The sequence below is a fragment of the Arachis ipaensis genome, chromosome B8 (genome assembly GCF_059453495.1).
Source record: "Arachis ipaensis isolate K30076 ecotype BB chromosome B8, ASM5945349v1, whole genome shotgun sequence".
Classification (NCBI taxonomy): domain Eukaryota; kingdom Viridiplantae; phylum Streptophyta; class Magnoliopsida; order Fabales; family Fabaceae; genus Arachis; species Arachis ipaensis.
The window spans coordinates 22,988,710-23,006,377 of NC_142443.1; the positions used below are offsets into that span (position 1 = coordinate 22,988,710).

Here is a 17,668-nt window from a genome sequence, read left to right on the forward strand (position 1 = left end):
ACGACCTATTTTTGGGTATTTTAAGGGGTTTTAACTCTAACATGTTAAAACCCCTCAAAATACCCCAAACGATGTCGTTTTATGTTCTATTTGAATGCCAAAAATGAAACGGCGATGCTTTACCAGTCCAGCATGGTTTCTAGCGTAGCCTCTATACAACTACGTCATAATTTTGTCATCAGAAAATATCTCAGGGACGACTGTTGATAAGTTCAGGGACAAATTTGAACAATTTTAAATTCAGAGATGACATTAAGACTCGACTGCAAATTCAAGGACCACTTTAAGTATTACTCTAATATTAAAAAATAAATAAATTTTTTAAAAATAGATATAAAAATAATTATACAAAAACTAATTTAAAAAATACAAAAAATTGAGAATATAATATTAAATTGATTAAATAAAAATATTAATAAAATAAATAATTAAAATATAAATTTATTACATAATAAAAAATAATATATATATATATATATATATATATATATATATATATATATATATATAAAGTGTCTCTGTATCTCTGTATAGTTTCACTCTGGATCAAAATGTCTCTCAAATTTAAAAACCCAATCTTAGCAATCGGAGAAACAGAACGCAGTAATCCATCCCTCACATCTCCGAAACCAACACGTAATCAGCTAATTGTTAGAAAATCCCTATTATGCCTTGGATTACATTATACTCAAAGTTTCATGTTATTATCAGAATAGATTAGAAGAAAACTTTGTTGAAGATCGATAGACACTTAAAAAGATCGAGCTAACACTAACGGATGAAATTTGAGAATATCTCCAACATTTTCAACGTTTCTTTTCACTACTTGTTAAGCATTTATTGAGCCTATTCTCTTCATAGCAAATTATGAATAATTCCATTACTAATTAAGAGGGGTCCAGTCAACTTCTGTTAATTTTTATTCGGCGAATCCCAAAACTTATTTCATTCAAAAAACCACATCCCCAATTATCCAAAGTTAAACTTAGTTACTCCCATTACTCTAGTTAACCTAATTTACACCTAATTTCACCGTGCAGCCACATCCACCCACTCCCCCCCCCCCCCCCTTCAGCGTCGTCGAACCCATCATCTTCGGAGTCTTCTTCGATCGTCGGTGTCAACTCTGGTCAGCGCCGCCGGTGAGTCCAACAGCAACCATCCCAATTGCTTCCGGGAATCAGCTCCGCACCGCCACCACCGTTGCTTGTCACCTTTGCCGGTTCGTTGAAGACACATCCACTCCACCAAGGTGATTTCCGACGACGCATAGTGTTGCTCTGCCTCCGTTTACGCCGCGGTGGAAGTCTCCCATCGTCGAAGCACTAGCAAGCGCCGTTGCTGTTTGCCCTGCACAGCCTTTACCAGCGACGCTCCCAGTCTCGCCTCCGAGACGCGTCCCGCAGGGTGTCCCTCCTACGCCGTCGTCGCCGCATTCACAGGTTAGTGGTAATTCATGATTTTGATAAACAAAGATTGTTCTTGGCTTGTCTTGGGTGTATGTCTCAGGGTTTCACTTTCATACAAGATGGTTCTTTTGCTAATTTTAGGTAATTTTAGGAGGATTGATATATGAGTTGAATTTAATTGTTAGCATGAAATTTGTTCATTATGAGCACCCAAAACTTCTGAATCAAGATCATGCTTCAATAATCTACTTGAAAAGAAGAAGATCTGCAAATAGAAAGTGGTTATATTCACGACACCAACTTAAGTTACATAGTAAACATGTTTGTATATACATTTTTTAATTTTCTTCTTTAGGTGAAGGATATACAAATTGATTTGTGCGTGTAATGATATATGGATCTTAAGGACATACAAACCTAGATGTGGATGTCCATCTAAGGATTGATGTATATCAAACAATAAAAATAACTATAATTAGTTTTTTAACTTTTCCATTAAGATGATTGATGAACGGATAATTTATACGCTTTTTGGCATTGTTTTTACATAATTAAGATGATTGATGAACGGATAATTTATACGCTTTTTGGCATTGTTTTTACATAATTTTTAGTATGATTTAGTTAGTTTTTAGTATATTTTTATTAGTTTTTAAATAAAAATAACATTTCTGGACTTTACTATGAGTTTGTGTGTTTTTCTGTGATTTCAGGTATTTTCTGGCTGAAATTGAGGAACTTGAGCAAAAATCATATTCAGAAGTTGAAGAAGGACTGCAGATGCTGTTGGATTCTGACCTTCCTGCACTCAAAGTGGAATTTCTGGAGCTACAGAACTCCAAATGGTGCGCTCTCAATTGCGTTGGAAAGTAGACATCTAGAGCTTTCCAGAAATATATAATAGTCCATACTTTGCCCGAGTTTAGACGACGCAAACTGGCGTTCAACGCCAGTTCCATGCTGCATTCTGGAGTTAAACGCCAGAAACAGGTTACAAATTGGAGTTAAACACCAGAAACAGGTTATAAACTGGCGTTCAACTCCAAGAGAAGCCTCTACACGTGTAAAGCTCAATGCTCAGCCCAAGCACACACCAAGTGGGCTCCGGAAGTGGATTTCTGCATCATTTACTCAATTCTATAAACCTTAGTAACTAGTTTAGCATAAATAGGACTTTTTACTATTGTATTTACATCTTCGAATCAATTTTAGTCTTTGTTACTCCGGTTCCCCTCTGGGGCCGAGACCAATGAACTCCATTATCACTTATGTATTTTCAACGGTAGAGTTTCTACACACCATAGATTAAGGTGTGGAGCTCTGCTGTTCCTCATGAATTAATACAAAGTACTGTTGTTTTTCTATTCAATTCAAGCTTATTCCAATTCTAAGATATTCATTCACACTTCAATATGAATGTGATGATCGTGACATTCATTATCATTCCCAACCTATGAACGCGTGCCTGACAACCACTTCCGTTCTACCTTAGATTGAATGAGTATCTCTGGGATTCCTTAATCAGATTCTTCGTGGTATAAGTTAGAATCCATGGACGGCCATTCTTGAGATCCGAAAAGTCTAAACCTTGTCTGTGGTATTCCGAGTAGGATCTGGAAAGGGATGGTTGCGACGAGCTTCAAACTCGCGAGTGTTGGGCGTAGTGACAGACGCAAAAGGATCAATGGATCCTATTCCAGTATGATCGAGAACCGACAGATGATTAGCCATGCAGTGACAGCGCATTGGACCATTTTCACTGAGAGGAAAGGATGTAGCCATTGACAACGGTGATGCCTAACATACAGCTTGCCATAGAAAGGAGTATGAATGATTGGATGAAGACAATAGAAAAGCAGAGGTTCAGGAGGAACGAACGCATCTCTATACGCTTATCTGAAATTCTCACCAATGAATTACATAAGTATCACTATCTTTACTTTATATTTTATTTATCTTTTAATTATTAAATCTCTATAATCAATTGAATCCGCCTGACTGAGATTTACAAGGTGACCATAGTTTGCTTCAAGTCGACAATCTTCGTGAGATCGACCCTTACTCACGTAAGGTTTATTACTTGGACGACCCAGTGCACTTGCTGGTTAGTTGTGCGAAGTTGTGACAAAGAACTACGATTATGAACGTGCGTATTGAGTTTTTAGCGCCGTTACCAAGGAATGGAACCGTCACGATTTCTGCGCACCAAGTTTTTGGCGCCGTTGCCGGGGATTGTTCAAGTTTGGACAACTGACGGTTCATCTTGTTGCTCAGATTTGGTAATTTTATTTTATTTTTAAAACTTTTTATTTCTTATTTTCGAAAAAAAAAACCAAAAAAATTTACAAAATCATAAAATCAAAAATAATTTGATGTTTCTTGTTTGAGTCTAGTGTCTAATTGTAAGTTTGGTGTCAATTGCATGCTTTTAACTTTTCTTAAATTTTTGAAGAACATATGCATTGAGTTTCTTTCTTGTTCTTCATGGTCTTCAAGTTGTTCTTGACAAGTCTTCTTGTTTGATCTTCATATTTTCTTGTTTTGTGTCTTTTCTTGTTTTTCACATGCATTTTCAATTTCTTAGTGTCTGAATATTAAAAATTTCTAAGTTTGGTGTCTTGCATGTTTTCTTTTATTGAAAATTTTTCAAAAATACATACTTGATGTTCATCATGATCTTCAAAGTGTTCTTGGTGTTCATCTTTGCATTCAAAGTGTTCTTGCATGTTTCCTTTGTTTAGATCCAAAATTTTTATATCTTGAGTCTTTTTGATGTTTTTCTCTTTCTTTATTAAAATTCAAAAATAAAAAAATATCTTTCCCTTTTTCACTCATAAATTTTCGAAAATTTGAGTTGACTTTTTCAAAACTTTTTAAAATTTAGTTGTTTCTTATGAGTCAAATCAAATTTTCAATTTAAAAATTCTATCTTTTTCAAATCTTTTTTAAAAATCAAATCTTTTTCAATTTTTCCTTCATATTTTCGAAAACTTTATGATTGATTTTCAAATTTTTTTTCTTATTTGGTTCTAAACTTTCAAAATCTTTACTAACAATTAATGTGATTGATTCAAAATTTTTAAGTTTGTTACTTGCCTAATAAGAAAGGTTCAATCTTTAAACTCTAGAATCATATCTTTTTAGTTTCTTGTTAGTTAAGTAATCAACTTTGATTTCAAAATTCAAATCTTTTCAAATTTCTTTTTCAAATCTTTTTTCAAATTAAGTTTCAATCATATCTTTTTCAAAATCAATTTCAAAATCTTTTCTAACTTCTTATCTTTTTAAAAATTGATTTTCAAATCTTTTTCAAACTAATCCTATCTTTTTGTTTGATTCTTATCTTTTTTTCAAAACTACCTAACTAATTATATCTCTAATTTTCGAATATCACCTTCATCTTTTTCAAAATTTCTTTTTAAATTAACTAATTGTTTTAAATTTAATTTAATTTGGTTTAATTTTTCCTTTCTTAATTTTCGAATTTTTTATTTTAATTCTAAATTAAAAACAAAAATACTTTTATTTTATTTTATCTAATTTTCGAAAATTCTTCTCCCTCACCTCCTTCTATTTATTTATTTATTTACTAATACCCCTCTTTCACCCAAGAATTCGAACCTACTTCTCACCCTTGTGTTTGGATTCTCCTTCTTCTATTCATATCTTCTTCTACTCACATAAAGGAATCTCTATACTGTGACATAGAGGATTTCATATTTTCTGTTCTCTTCTTTTTCATATGAGCAGGAACAAGGATAAGGACATTCTTGTTGAAGCTGATCCCGAACCTGAAAGAACTCTTAAGAGGAAGCTAAGGGAAGTTAAAGCACAACTCTTTGGAGAAAATCTGACAGAAATTTTAAAAAAAAAAGGAGACATGGCCGAAAATAATAACAATGCAAGGAAGATGCTTGGTGACTTTACTACACCTAATTCCAATTTACATGGAAGAAGCATCTCAATCCCTGCCATTGGAGCAAACAATTTTGAGCTGAAACCTCAACTAGTTTCTCTGATGCAACAGAATTGCAAGTTTTATGGACTTCCATCCGAAGATCCCTTTCAGTTCTTAATTGAATTCTTGCAGATCTGTGATACTGTTAAGACCAATGGGGTTGATCCCGAGGTCTACAGGCTCATGCTTTTCCCGTTTGCTGTAAGAGACAGAGCTAGAATATGGTTGGACTCTCAACCTAAAGATAGCCTGAACTCTTAGGATAAGTTGGTCACGACTTTCTTAGCCAAGTTCTTTCCTCCTCAAAAGCTTAGCAAGCTTAGAGTGGATGTTCAGACCTTCAAACAAAAGGAAGGTGAATCCCTCTATGAAGCTTGCGAGAGATACAAGGAACTGACCAAAAAGTGTCCTTCTGACATGCTTTCAGAATGGACCATCCTGGATATATCCTATGATGGTCTGTCTGAATTATCAAAGATGTCATTGGACCATTCTGCAGGTGGATCCATTCACCTAAAGAAAACGCCTGCAGAAGCTCAAGAACTCATTGACATGGTTGCAAATAACCAGTTCATGTACACTTCTGAAAGGAATTCTGTGAGTAATGGGACACCTCAGAGGAAGGGAGTTCTTGAAATTGATACTCTGAATGCCATATTGGCTCAGAACAAAATATTGACTCAGCAAGTCAATATGATCTCTCAGAGTCTGAATGGATTGAAGGAATCATCCAACAGTACTAAAGAGGCATCTTCTGAAGAAGAAGCTTATGATCCTGAGAACCCTGCAATAGCAGAGGTGAATTACATGGGTGAACCCTATGGAAACACCTATAATCTCTCATGGAGAAATCATCTAAATTTCTCATGGAAGGATCAACAAAAGCCTCAACAAGGCTTTAATAATGGTGGAAGAAACAGGTTTAGCAATAGCAAGCCTTTTCCATCATCCACTCAGCAACAGACAGAGAATTCTGAGCAGAATCCATCTAGCTTAGCAAATATAGTCTCTGATCTATCTAAGGCCACTGTAAGTTTCATGAATGAAACAAGGTCCTCCATTAGAAATTTGGAGGCACAAGTAGGCCAACTGAGTAAAAGAGTCACTAAAACTCCTCCTAGTACTCTCCCAAGCAATACAGAAGAAAATCCAAAGAGAGAGTGCAAGGCCATTGATTTAACCATCATGGCCGAACCTACAAGGGAGGAGGAGGACGTGAATCCTAGTGAGGAAGACCTCCTGGGACGTCCAGTGACCAATAAGGAGTTTCCCTTCGAGGAACCAAAGGAATCTGAGGCTCAATTAGAGACCATAGAGATTCCATTGAACCTCCTTCTGCCCTTCATGAGCTCTAATGAGTATTTGTCCTCTGAAGAGGATGAAAAAATTACTGAAGAGCAAGTTGCTAAGTACCTTGGTGCAATCATGAAGCTAAATGTCAAATTATTTGGTAATGAGACTTGGGAAGATGAACCTCCCTTGCTCACCAATGAACTGAATGCATTGGATAGGCAGAAATTACCTCAAAAGAAATAGGATCCTGGTAAATTCTTAATACCATGTACCATAGGCACCATGACCTTTGAGAAGGCTCCGTGTGACCTGGGGTCAGGAATAAACTTAATGCCACTCTCTATAATGGAGAAACTTGGGATCTTTGAGGTGCAAGCTGCCAGAATCTCATTGGAGATGGCAGACAACTCAAGAAAACAGGCTTATGGACAAGTAGAGGACGTGTTAGTAAAGGTTGAAGGCCTTTACATCCCTGCTGATTTCATAATCCTAGACACTGGGAAGGATGAGGATGAATCCATCATCCTTGGAAGACCCTTCCTAGCCACAGCAAGAGCTGTGATTGATGTGGACAGAGGAGAATTGGTCCTCCAACTGAATGAGGACAACCTTGTGTTTAAGAATTAAGGATCTCCTTTTGCAACCATGCAGAGGAAGCATGAAAAGCTTCTCTCACTGCAGAGTCAACCAAAGCCCCCACAGTCAAACTCTAAGTTTGGTGTTGGGAGGTTCCAACCTTGCTCTGATTATCTGTGAGGCTCCATGAGAGCTCACTGTCAAGCTATTGACATTAAAGAAGCGCTTGTTGGGAGGCAACCCAATGTTATTTAATCATATCTATTTTATTTTCTTTTTTTTATTTCGTGTTTTATTAGGTTGATGATCATGTGAAGTCACAAAAACTACTGAAAAATAAAAAACAGAATAAAAAATAGCATTAAAAACAGCACACCCTGGAGGAGAGCAGTCTGGCATTTAAACGCCAGAAACAAGCATCTGTCTGGCGTTTAACGCCAGAAACAAGCATCTGCCTGACGTTAAACGCCAGAAACAGGCTACATTTGGGCGTTTAACGCCAAAAACAGGCAGCAGTCTGGCGTTAAACACCAAGATTGCAAAGCAAGGGCATTTTACACGCCTAATTGGAGCAGCGATGTTAAGTCCTTGACCCCACTTGATCTGTGGACCCCACAGGATCCCCACTTTTTCTTCTCTCCTCTTCACACATTTTCGTAACTCTCTTCCCCAAATACCCTTCACCAATCACCTCAATCACTCTTTCCCATCACCTCTTCACCACTCACATCCATCCTCTCTTCCCCATAAACCCCACCTACCTTCAAAATTCAAACTAATTTCCCTCCCAAACCCAACCCTAATGGTCGAACCCTACACCCCCCCCCTCACTCCTATATAAACCCCTCACTCCTTCTTCATTTTCACACAACACAACCCTCTCTTCTTCTCCTTGGCTGAATACATCTTCTTCCCCCATCTCCTCCATTTTCTTCTTCTTCTACTACTTTCTTTCTTATTTTGCTCGGGGACGAGCAAACATTTAAGTTTGGTGTGGTAAAAGTATAGCTTTTTATTTTTCCATAACCATTTATGGCACCTAAGGCCAGAGAAACCTCTAGAAAGAGGAAAGGGAAGGCAATTGCTTCCACCTCTGAGTCATGGGAGATGGAGAGATTCATCTCAAAGGTCCATCAAGACCACTTCTATGAAGTTGTGGCCAAGAAGAAAGTGATCCCTGAGGTTCCTTTCAAGATAAAAAAGAATGAGTATCCGGAGATCCGACTTGAGATCCAAAGAAGAGGTTGGGAAGCTCTCACCAACCCCATTCAACAAGTCGGGATCCTAATGGTTCAAGAATTCTATGCAAACGCATGGATCACTAGGAACCATGATCAAAGTGTGAACCCGAATCCAAAGCATTGGCTCACCATGGTTCGGGGGAAATACTTAGATTTCAGTCCGGAAAATGTAAGGCTAGAGTTCAACTTGCCAATGGTGGAAGAGAACGCACGCCCCTACACAAGAAGGGTCAACTTTGATCAAAGGTTGGACCAAGTCCTCATAGACATATGTGAGGAAGGAGCTCAATGGAAAATTGACTCAAGAGGCAAGCCGGTTCAATTAAGAAGGCATGACCTCAAACCAGTGGCTAGGGAATGGCTAGAGTTCATTCAACGCTCAATTATTCCTACTAGTAACCGGTCTAAAGTTACTATAGACCGGACCATCATGATCCATAGTATCATGATTGGAGAGGAGGTGGAAGTTCATGAGATTATACCTCAAGAACTTTACAAGGTGGCTGACAAGTCCTCCACTTAGGCAAGGTTAGCCTTTCCTCACCTCATATGCCACCTCTGCAATTCGGCTGGAATTGACTTAGAGGGAGACATCCTCATTGAAAAGGACAAGCCCATCACTAAGAAAAGGATGGAGCAAACAAGAGATCATGGACCTCAACAAGAGTATGAGAAAATTCCTCACCATGAAATCCCTGAGATGCCTCAAGGGATGCACTTTCCTCCACAAAACTATTGGGAGAAAATCAACACCTCCCTAGGAAAATTAAGTTCCAATATGGGACAACTAAGGGTGGAGCACCAAGAGCATTCCATCATCCTCCATGAAATTAGAGAAGATCAAAGAGCTATGAGGGAGGAGCAACAAAGACAAGGAAGAGACATAGAGGAGCTCAAAAGCACCATTGGTGCTTCAAGAAGAGGAAGACGCCACCCTCACTAAGGTGGACTCATTCCTTAATCTCCTTGTCTATTTATTTTACTATTTTTCGATTTTTGAGCTTTATGTTTTATTTATGTTTGTGCCTTTACTATATGATCACTAGTATCTAAGTGTCTATGTCTTAAAGCTATGAATGTCCTATGACTCCATCACCTCTCTTAAATGAAAACTGTTTTAAAAACAAAAGAACAAGAAGTACAGGGTTTCGAATTCATCCTTGAAACTAGTTTAATTATTTTGATGTGGTGACAATACTTTTTATTTTCTGAATGAATGCTTGAACAGTGCATATGTCTTTTGAATTTGATGTTTATGAATGTTAAATATGTTGGCTCTTGAAGAATAAGGAAAAAGGAGAAATGTTATTTGATAATCTAAAAAATCATAAAAATGATTCTTGAAGCAAGAAAAAGCAGTGAATACAAAAGCTTGCAGAAAAAAAATAGCAAAAAAAAAAAGAGAAAGAAAAAGAAAAGGCAAGCAAAAAGCCAATAGCCCTTAAAACCAAAAGGCAAGGGTAATAAAAAGGATCCAAGGCTTTGAGCATCAGTGGATAGGAGGGCCTAAAGGAATAAAATCCTGGCCTAAGCGGCTAAACCAAGCTGTCCCTAACCATGTGCTTGTGGCGTGAAGGTGTCAAGTGAAAACTTGAGACTGAGCGGTTAAAGTCAAGGTCCAAAGCAAAAAAAGAGTGTGCTTAAGAACCCTGGACACCTCTAATTGAGGACTTTAGCAAAGCTGAGTCACAATCTGAAAAGGTTCACCCAATTATGTGTCTGTGACATTTATGTATCCGGTGGTAATACTGGAAAACAAAGTGCTTAGGGCCACGGCCAAGACTCATAAAGTAGCTGTGTTCAAAAATCAACATGCTGAACTAGGAGAATCAATAACACTATCTGAATTCTGAGTTCCTATAGATGCCAATCATTCTGAACTTCAATGGATAAAGTGAGATGCCAAAACTATTCAAGAGGCAAAAAGCTACTAGTCCCACTCATCTAGTTGGAGCTAAGTTTCATTGATATTTTGGAATTTATAGTATATTCTCTTCTTTTTATCCTATTTGATTTTTAGTTGCTTGGGGACAAGCAACAATTTAAGTTTGGTGTTGTGATGAGCGGATAATTTATACGCTTTTTGGCATTGTTTTTACATAGTTTTTAGTATGATTTAGTTAGTTTTTAGTATATTTTTATTAATTTTTAAATAAAAGTCACATTTCTGGACTTTACTATGAGTTTGTGTGTTTTTCTGTGATTTCAGGTATTTTCTGGCTGCAATTGAGGGACTTGAGCAAAAATCAGATTCAGAGGTTGAAGAAGGACTGCAAATGTTGTTGGATTCTGACCTTCCTGCACTCAAAGTGGAATTTCTGGAGCTACAAAACTCCAAATAGTGCACTCTCAATTGCGTTGAAAAGTAGACATCCAGGACTTTCCAGCAATATATAATAGTCCATACTTTGCCCGAGTTTAGATGGCTCAAACTGGCATTCAATGCCAGTTCCATGTTGCATTCTGGAGTTAAACGCCAGAAACAGGTTGCAAAATGGAGTTAAACGCCAGAAACAGGTTATAAACTGGCGTTCAACTCCAAGAGAAGCCTCTACACGTGTAAAGCTCAATGCTCAGCCCAAGCACACACCAAGTGGGCCCCGAAAGTGGATTTCTGCATCATTTACTTATTTCTGTAAACCCTAGTAACTAGTTTAGCATAAATAGGACTTTTTACTATTGTATTTACATCTTCGGATCAATTTTAGTCTTGGTTACTCCGGTTCCCCTCTGGGGCCGAGACCAATGAACTCCATTATCACTTATGTATTTTCAACGGTAGAGTTTCTACACACCATAGATTAAGGTGTAGAGCTCTGCTGTTCCTCATGAATTAATACAAAGTACTATTGTTTTTCTATTCAATTCAAGCTTATTCCGATTCTAAGATATTCTTTCGCACTTCAATATGAATGTGATGATCGTGACAGTCATCATTATTCCCAACCTATGAACGCGTGCCTGACAACCACTTCCGTTCTACCTTAGATTGAATGAGTATCTCTGGGATTCCTTAATCAGAGTCTTCGTGGTATAAGTTAGAATCCATGGACGGCCATTCTTGAGATCCGGAAAGTCTAAACCTTGTCTGTGGTATTCCGAGTAGGATCTGGGAAGGGATGGCTGCGACGAGCTCCAAACTCGCGAGTGCTGGGCGTAGTGATAGACGCAAAAGGATCAATGGATCCTATTCCAGTATGATCGAGAACCGACAGATGATTAGCCATGCAGTGACAGCGCATTGGACCATTTTCACTGAGAGGAAAGGATGTAACCATTGACAACGGTGATGCCTAACATACAGCTTGCCATAGAAAGGAGTATGAATGATTGGATGAAGACAATAGGAAAGCAGAGGTTCAGGGGATCACTATCTTTACTTTATATTTTATTTATCTTTTAATTATTAAATCTCTATAATCAATTGAATCTACTTGACTGAGATTTACAAGGTGACCATAGTTTTCTTCAAGCCGACAATCTCCGTGGGATCGACCCTTACTCACCTAAGGTTTATTACTTGGACGACCCAGTGCACTTGCTGGTTAGTTGTGCGAAGTTGTGACAAAGAACTACGATTATGAACGTGCATATTGAGTTTTTAGCGCCGTTACCAAGGAATAGAACCGTCACGATTTCTGCGCACCAATGATTTTTAGATCAATTGTGTGCCTGCTAGAGTTCCTAGGGATGTGAAGAGCAATAACATATTGCTTGATTAATTGTGATGCTAGTTATCTTGGTTCGGGTGATAGTGTTGGTTTTGCTTGTGTTATTAGAGATTGTAATGGGAGTTGGCAAAGGGAGTATTTGGGAATGATTGAGAATAATAGTATTCTTCAAGGGGAATTGTTTGCTATTTGGAGAGGATATCTCTTAGTTTGGGATGTGGGTCAACGAGATGTTATTTGTGAGGGATTGTGTGGAAGCATTTAATCTTGTTACTAATCACCAAGATGGTTTTGGGTTTATTGATCCATTTGTGCTCAAAATAAAAGATATCATGCATTTGAATTGGCGTGTTTGACTTTCGTTTGATTATGAGAGATGCAAATACGATGGCAGATACTATGGCAAAGATGGCGATGAAGTTACAACTTTCTCATGTAGAGCTTCCTTCACCTTGGGAGGAGTTTAAGAGTAGTCTTAAAAAGGACTATCCCTCTATTTAAGCAGATCCTTTATTTTATTTTTCTTTGTTTAGTTTATTTCAGTCACCAAAAATATTGCTTGATCATGAGTTTAGGCCTCATGTAACAGATTTTGGGCTTGTTAAGACTTTGCAGCGTGAGGCTGGCGATGGAGGTGCTAGTGCTGGTGCCAGTGTCATGTCCAGGGTTGTTGGATCATATGGTTACATTGTCTAGGGTAAGTTTTTTGGAAGATTTTTGGGTATTATTCAAATTGATCACCACATATGTAGACTTTTTTTTATAGTCCATACTCTTAATTGGTAAACACAAGCTAGTTACAAGTTAAAACCTATCATTGTCTAGGTGTTAGAACTTCGAATTGTGTAGTAGCATTTGCATTTAGAATTCAGATAATAACAAAAAAAATGATGCTTTATTATTTGGTGCATAAGTTTTCAATGTAGTGTATATTGGGGACATTGATTCAAGAGAACTGATAAATGAAATCATCATTTAAGGAGAAGTAAGGCAGTGTTTGTTTTGTCATATATGTATACTGTAGTACATGTCCACCGTTTGGTTCATTAGACACAAATTTTTTATGGATACGGTGGCACACAGAAACACATAAAATACATGTCTTTAGTGTCTCTTCTTTAATCTAAGACACTAAGACACAAATGATAAGACACAAACTTTTTCAATATTATCCCTTCTTTTTTTTCTTTAATTCCAATTTGATCCTTTTTCCCTTACCCTCAACTTCTCCTTTCTCTTTCTCGGATTCACCTCTTTCCATCGTACACTTTCATCTTCTTCTCCTACTCTTCCTTCATTCTACCATCGTCTCTCTCCATTGCACTTCTTCGCCATGGTCGCCACTGCTGTCATCTCCTCCTTCACACGTTGTCGCAACCACTGTCACGTTCCTTCGTCACGCCGCCTCCGCCATTGTTGTCTCCTCCTTCACGTGTTGTTGCAGTCACCGTCGCTCTCCTCCTTTCTCGTTGTCGTCGCCACTATCGTATCCCTCATTCATGCATTGCCACTGTTCTCTGCCTCACTATTGTTGTCGAGACTTCCTCCAATGTTTGATATTCAGACACTTTCAAATCTAACTCGCACCTTTCTTTCCAGATCTGCCTCCGTCTCTCTTTCACGTGTCTGCCTCTCTTCCACCATGTGGTCATCTATCTTGCTCTGGTTCTATTCCTGTTATTTTTTCTTTCTAGTTCTTTGAGTCTTTTTTTTTTTTGTGATGAGAATAATTCTCTGTTTTAATTTCAATTTCAATTTTTTTTGTTTGTGACTGTAACTAGATTGTGCTTTTTGCATACAAGATGAGAAGAAGATAATTGGAGAGAGAGTTCTCCGTTCTTTTTATTTATTTTTTATTTAAATTTTGATTAATCTTATTGTTAGAGTGATTTTGTGTTAGTTTGTTGATTTGTTGAATTGAATTTGTAATTGCATTAAAAATTATTAATGGTGATAATCTGAGTTAACATGATAATGGTGATGGTGATAGAGGTAGAGAGGTGATAATGGTAATAGGATTAATAGTGTCATTTTATTAGAATTGTAATTTGAATGCAGGGTCATGTACTTGAATACCAAACATGTTTAAAAATTTATGTGTCATTTTATGTCTTTATGTCTATGTCTTATGTTTTACCACCCACTAACCAAACGGAGTCTAATGACTGCCATTTGTGAATCACGAGGGAAGGGCGCTACGGTGATCCTACAGAAAAAGAAATAGCGCATGCAGAAAGCGCATTGCGGTGACGGAAATTAATTACGGAGGGCACCGGCACTGCGCAAAGGATCGTCGAGGTGGAGGCCGCTGTAGAGCAAACACGGGCTTAGCGTTGGTCATGCGAGCCGCGAAGATGCGACAGGCGAGCAGCGTGGGTGCAAGTGACACAGATCAACCGGTGGTGTGATGAGAGAGTGGCGACGTGCGCAACATACTGTAAAAGTGGTGATGCGGCGGTCTACGCAATGGAAACAGAGCACTTCCGAAACTGCGATGAAAAGGAATGAAAACCTTTATGAAAGATTACTATTTTCCTAATCCTTATATTTCAAATTCTGTTTAATGCTAATTACTTAAATTTTATTTTTTAATTTAAAATTAATAATTAATTGTTGTTTTCAAATCTTGACAGAGTCTAATTTGATTCTCTGTACTTCTCCTAATATGAAATGTGAATCTGTGATATCAAAAACAATCTTCTTTTTGGCAATTATAAAACATTACAAAAACGTATCCATTTCTTTTCTTCCATTGCTTTACAAAAAACAAAAAGGGTAAAAACTCCTATTCCCTAATTCGAAGGGCAAATCTGTAAAAACAACAGCAATGGCAGTCTCTGAATCTCAGTGAACTCCGCCATTTACCATCGCACGGTACTGCCTCAGCGATTCCTGCCTCTGCAGCCTCATCTCTTCATTGAACTTGTGAATGAACGCTTCAACTCGCCGATTCAACTCATCCTGACTCAGTGATGGCTCCTTCCTCAGCCTGCCAGCGCTGCTGCTGCCACCAGCCGGAGAAACGTTGTTCTCCCTCCCGCCGAATGTCTCGGCCTTCTTCATCTTCGTAGGAGGAGGCGTCTTACCTCCTTCGCCGCCGTTGAGATCCGTCAACGGAGCGGCGCTCCGGCGAGCCTGCTCCCACGTGTCAGATTTCTTGAGATGCCTGGTCAACGGCATGGGCCGACCTTCCGTTATGGTCCTCCATGTGCTCTCCAGTGTGTCCTGCCTCTTCGGCTTCGCTACTCCCAACGCAACCACCTTCCCTCCTGTCAGTAATTAGTTATAACCGTCACAACAGCACTAACAAATTTCATTTAAAACATTTTTAATTTTCAATTTCAAATTTCAAACAAACAGAAATAGAAACAGACCAAGAGAGAGAGAAAACGGACCTTCTGGACTTGCTTTAGCGGCTTTCCGGTGGCTGAACCTGGCGGATACCGGCGGTTTCTGGTTCTCATCGGAGAACGCCAAATCGAGATCCGAGGAGTCCTTCTTCTGCATGCCAACGGCTTCTTCGGATACTGTAACCGTCGTTTTCAACGGTAAGTTCTCGTCGTTGGTGACGGTTTCGTTGGTTTTCGGTGGCTCGTAGAGGAATTCTTCCGAAACGACGCCGCTGTAGTCATTTTGCGAGATCTTGAGTGGTTCGGGTGCGTGGTAGAGGAGGGTCTCGGGAGGCGAGTCCGGCGGAGAGTGGTTGTGGTGGTGGGTGAGCTTAGAGGTGGCGAAGATGGAGAGGATGATGAAGTTGAGGAGAAGGTAGAGGTAAGGAGGAGTGAGACAAGTGAAGAAGAAGGTGGAGATGGAAGGTACGGCTTCGGTGAGGAGTGGAACTGTGAGCTTCAGCCCCATTGCCATGGACACTATTCCGGTGGAGATTACAACCGTTTTCACGAAAAGAAAACCCATTTTTTGTGTCGCTTTTTTTGAGTGCTTGTGCTGTGCGCGTAAAGGGGGGACTCGGACTTACCTGGTCCGCTGGGGTGGTTTGCTAGTACAGAGGAAATTGGAACGTTGGGAGAGAAAGAAAAGAGAAAATAAGAAGGAGAGAGAAGAGAGGGTACTTATAGGTGCACCCTATGCCGTATGCCGTATGCCCTATGCCCTATGAGGCTATGACCTTTTTGGGTAGACAGTAGAGGGTTGGGGCCACTGAGCAGCGTGGGTTCTCATGACATGTGGACCGTTCGATGAAAAGGACACTGCACCTTCAAAACATTGGTATATGTAAATGTAATGTGGCTGCCCACCGTTGTTCTTTACTATTACATCAGTAAAAAATAAGAAATACTCCTTCTGGTGAAATTCGTTCTCTTCAATTAGTACTAATTTCAACTAGGTCGAAATGAGTTAGTCAGATTCATTAATTATAGTTTTAATTTACAGTGAAATATTAACTATGCTGTATAACTTGTTTTAAATCCACAGAGGAACATTAAAGTGAGATGCATGAAGTCGGCATTATTGCATGGCAAGAGACGTGACAAAGTATAAGAGGCACTGGTGTGTGGTGTCACATAGAACACAGCAAAAATCTTATAACACACATATCAATACATCATCATCCTCATTACATAGCACACTTGTAGAAAGATTCCGTTAAGTATTCGCTTTACTTAATTTAATTGTTAGTACCGTACAGCTATAAAGTGATTAGTGTTCGTTAATCCTATTTGCAGTTTTAATAATCACGCTTTTGGGCCAGGTTGGTGTCAGTGACAGTGATAATAAGCATTTGAATAATGAAAATAGAAGGCACAACGGCTATAAAATATGACCGTTTATCCCGGAATATGGATAGTGGAATCTGGAATTGTGGATTCCCGCAGCTTATGGGGAGGCTCGCCCACATCACATGCCAAACAGGGAGTGTCCTACACAAAAGTCCACCGCCAAACCGACCTGTCCGACCATGAAAAAAGGGATGAGATGAAGATGAAAATGTGAAGACCTTTGACCATGTCTATATGAAAAGTGTAAAACCCTTATTCTCCCTTCACTAATTAAATTAAAAAAAATTTAAAAAACCAAGTACAAATATTAATTCAAGCCAATTCTCTTTTATTTTTAATTTTGAAAATCTAAAAATAAGAATAATAAAGTTATTATTTTTTTAATAGACTTATTTTTTAACTAATTAATTCTAATTAATTACTCTCTTAATTAATTTTTTTAGTGGAACTCTTAAATTAATGACCATTCATATCCAATTGTTCATGTAGCGGTATCAATTTTGGATACCAGCTACCAAACAAAGTAGGAGTTTCGTTATATTGAAACATTGAATCAACATATCAATGCAATGAATATAATGTGATACATTATTAATTACAATTGATAAATACTTCAGCTCTAATATTTCATTCAACTAACAATCATCATAATTTATGCCAAATTTTTCTTTTCATTTATCGAAAAAAAAAACTGTGTAACATCTTGTTTCGTTTAGTACAACATAGACGTACACTATAAAAAGAGTAAACCTAATAATGTCGTCAAAATTTTACATGAACC

At 38.2% G+C, this 17,668-nt stretch overlaps 1 protein-coding gene, 1 long non-coding RNA gene and 1 other non-coding gene across 3 annotated transcripts; 1 reads left to right on the plus strand and 2 right to left on the minus strand.

Annotated features, from left to right (window-relative positions):
- Positions 1 to 1,036: 1,036 nt before the first annotated feature.
- Positions 1,037 to 2,778, plus strand: LOC148547443 (uncharacterized). Its single transcript, XR_015896708.1, has 2 exons — positions 1,037 to 1,442; positions 2,123 to 2,778. It is a non-coding gene; the product is annotated as an uncharacterized LOC148547443 (long non-coding RNA).
- A 2,904-nt stretch (positions 2,779 to 5,682) lies between these two features.
- LOC148547444 (small nucleolar RNA R71) lies at positions 5,683 to 5,790 on the minus strand. Its single transcript, XR_015897219.1, has one exon. It is a non-coding gene; the product is annotated as a small nucleolar RNA R71 (small nucleolar RNA).
- A 9,016-nt stretch (positions 5,791 to 14,806) lies between these two features.
- Positions 14,807 to 16,245, minus strand: LOC107614198 (cotton fiber-like protein (DUF761)). Its single transcript, XM_016316429.3, has 2 exons — positions 15,544 to 16,245; positions 14,807 to 15,417 (listed from the first exon to the last, which is right to left on the minus strand). Exons 1-2 carry the CDS (start codon positions 16,061 to 16,063, stop codon positions 14,993 to 14,995), a joined length of 945 nt encoding a protein of 314 aa, XP_016171915.1. The 5' UTR covers positions 16,064 to 16,245; the 3' UTR covers positions 14,807 to 14,992.
- Positions 16,246 to 17,668: the final 1,423 nt, after the last annotated feature.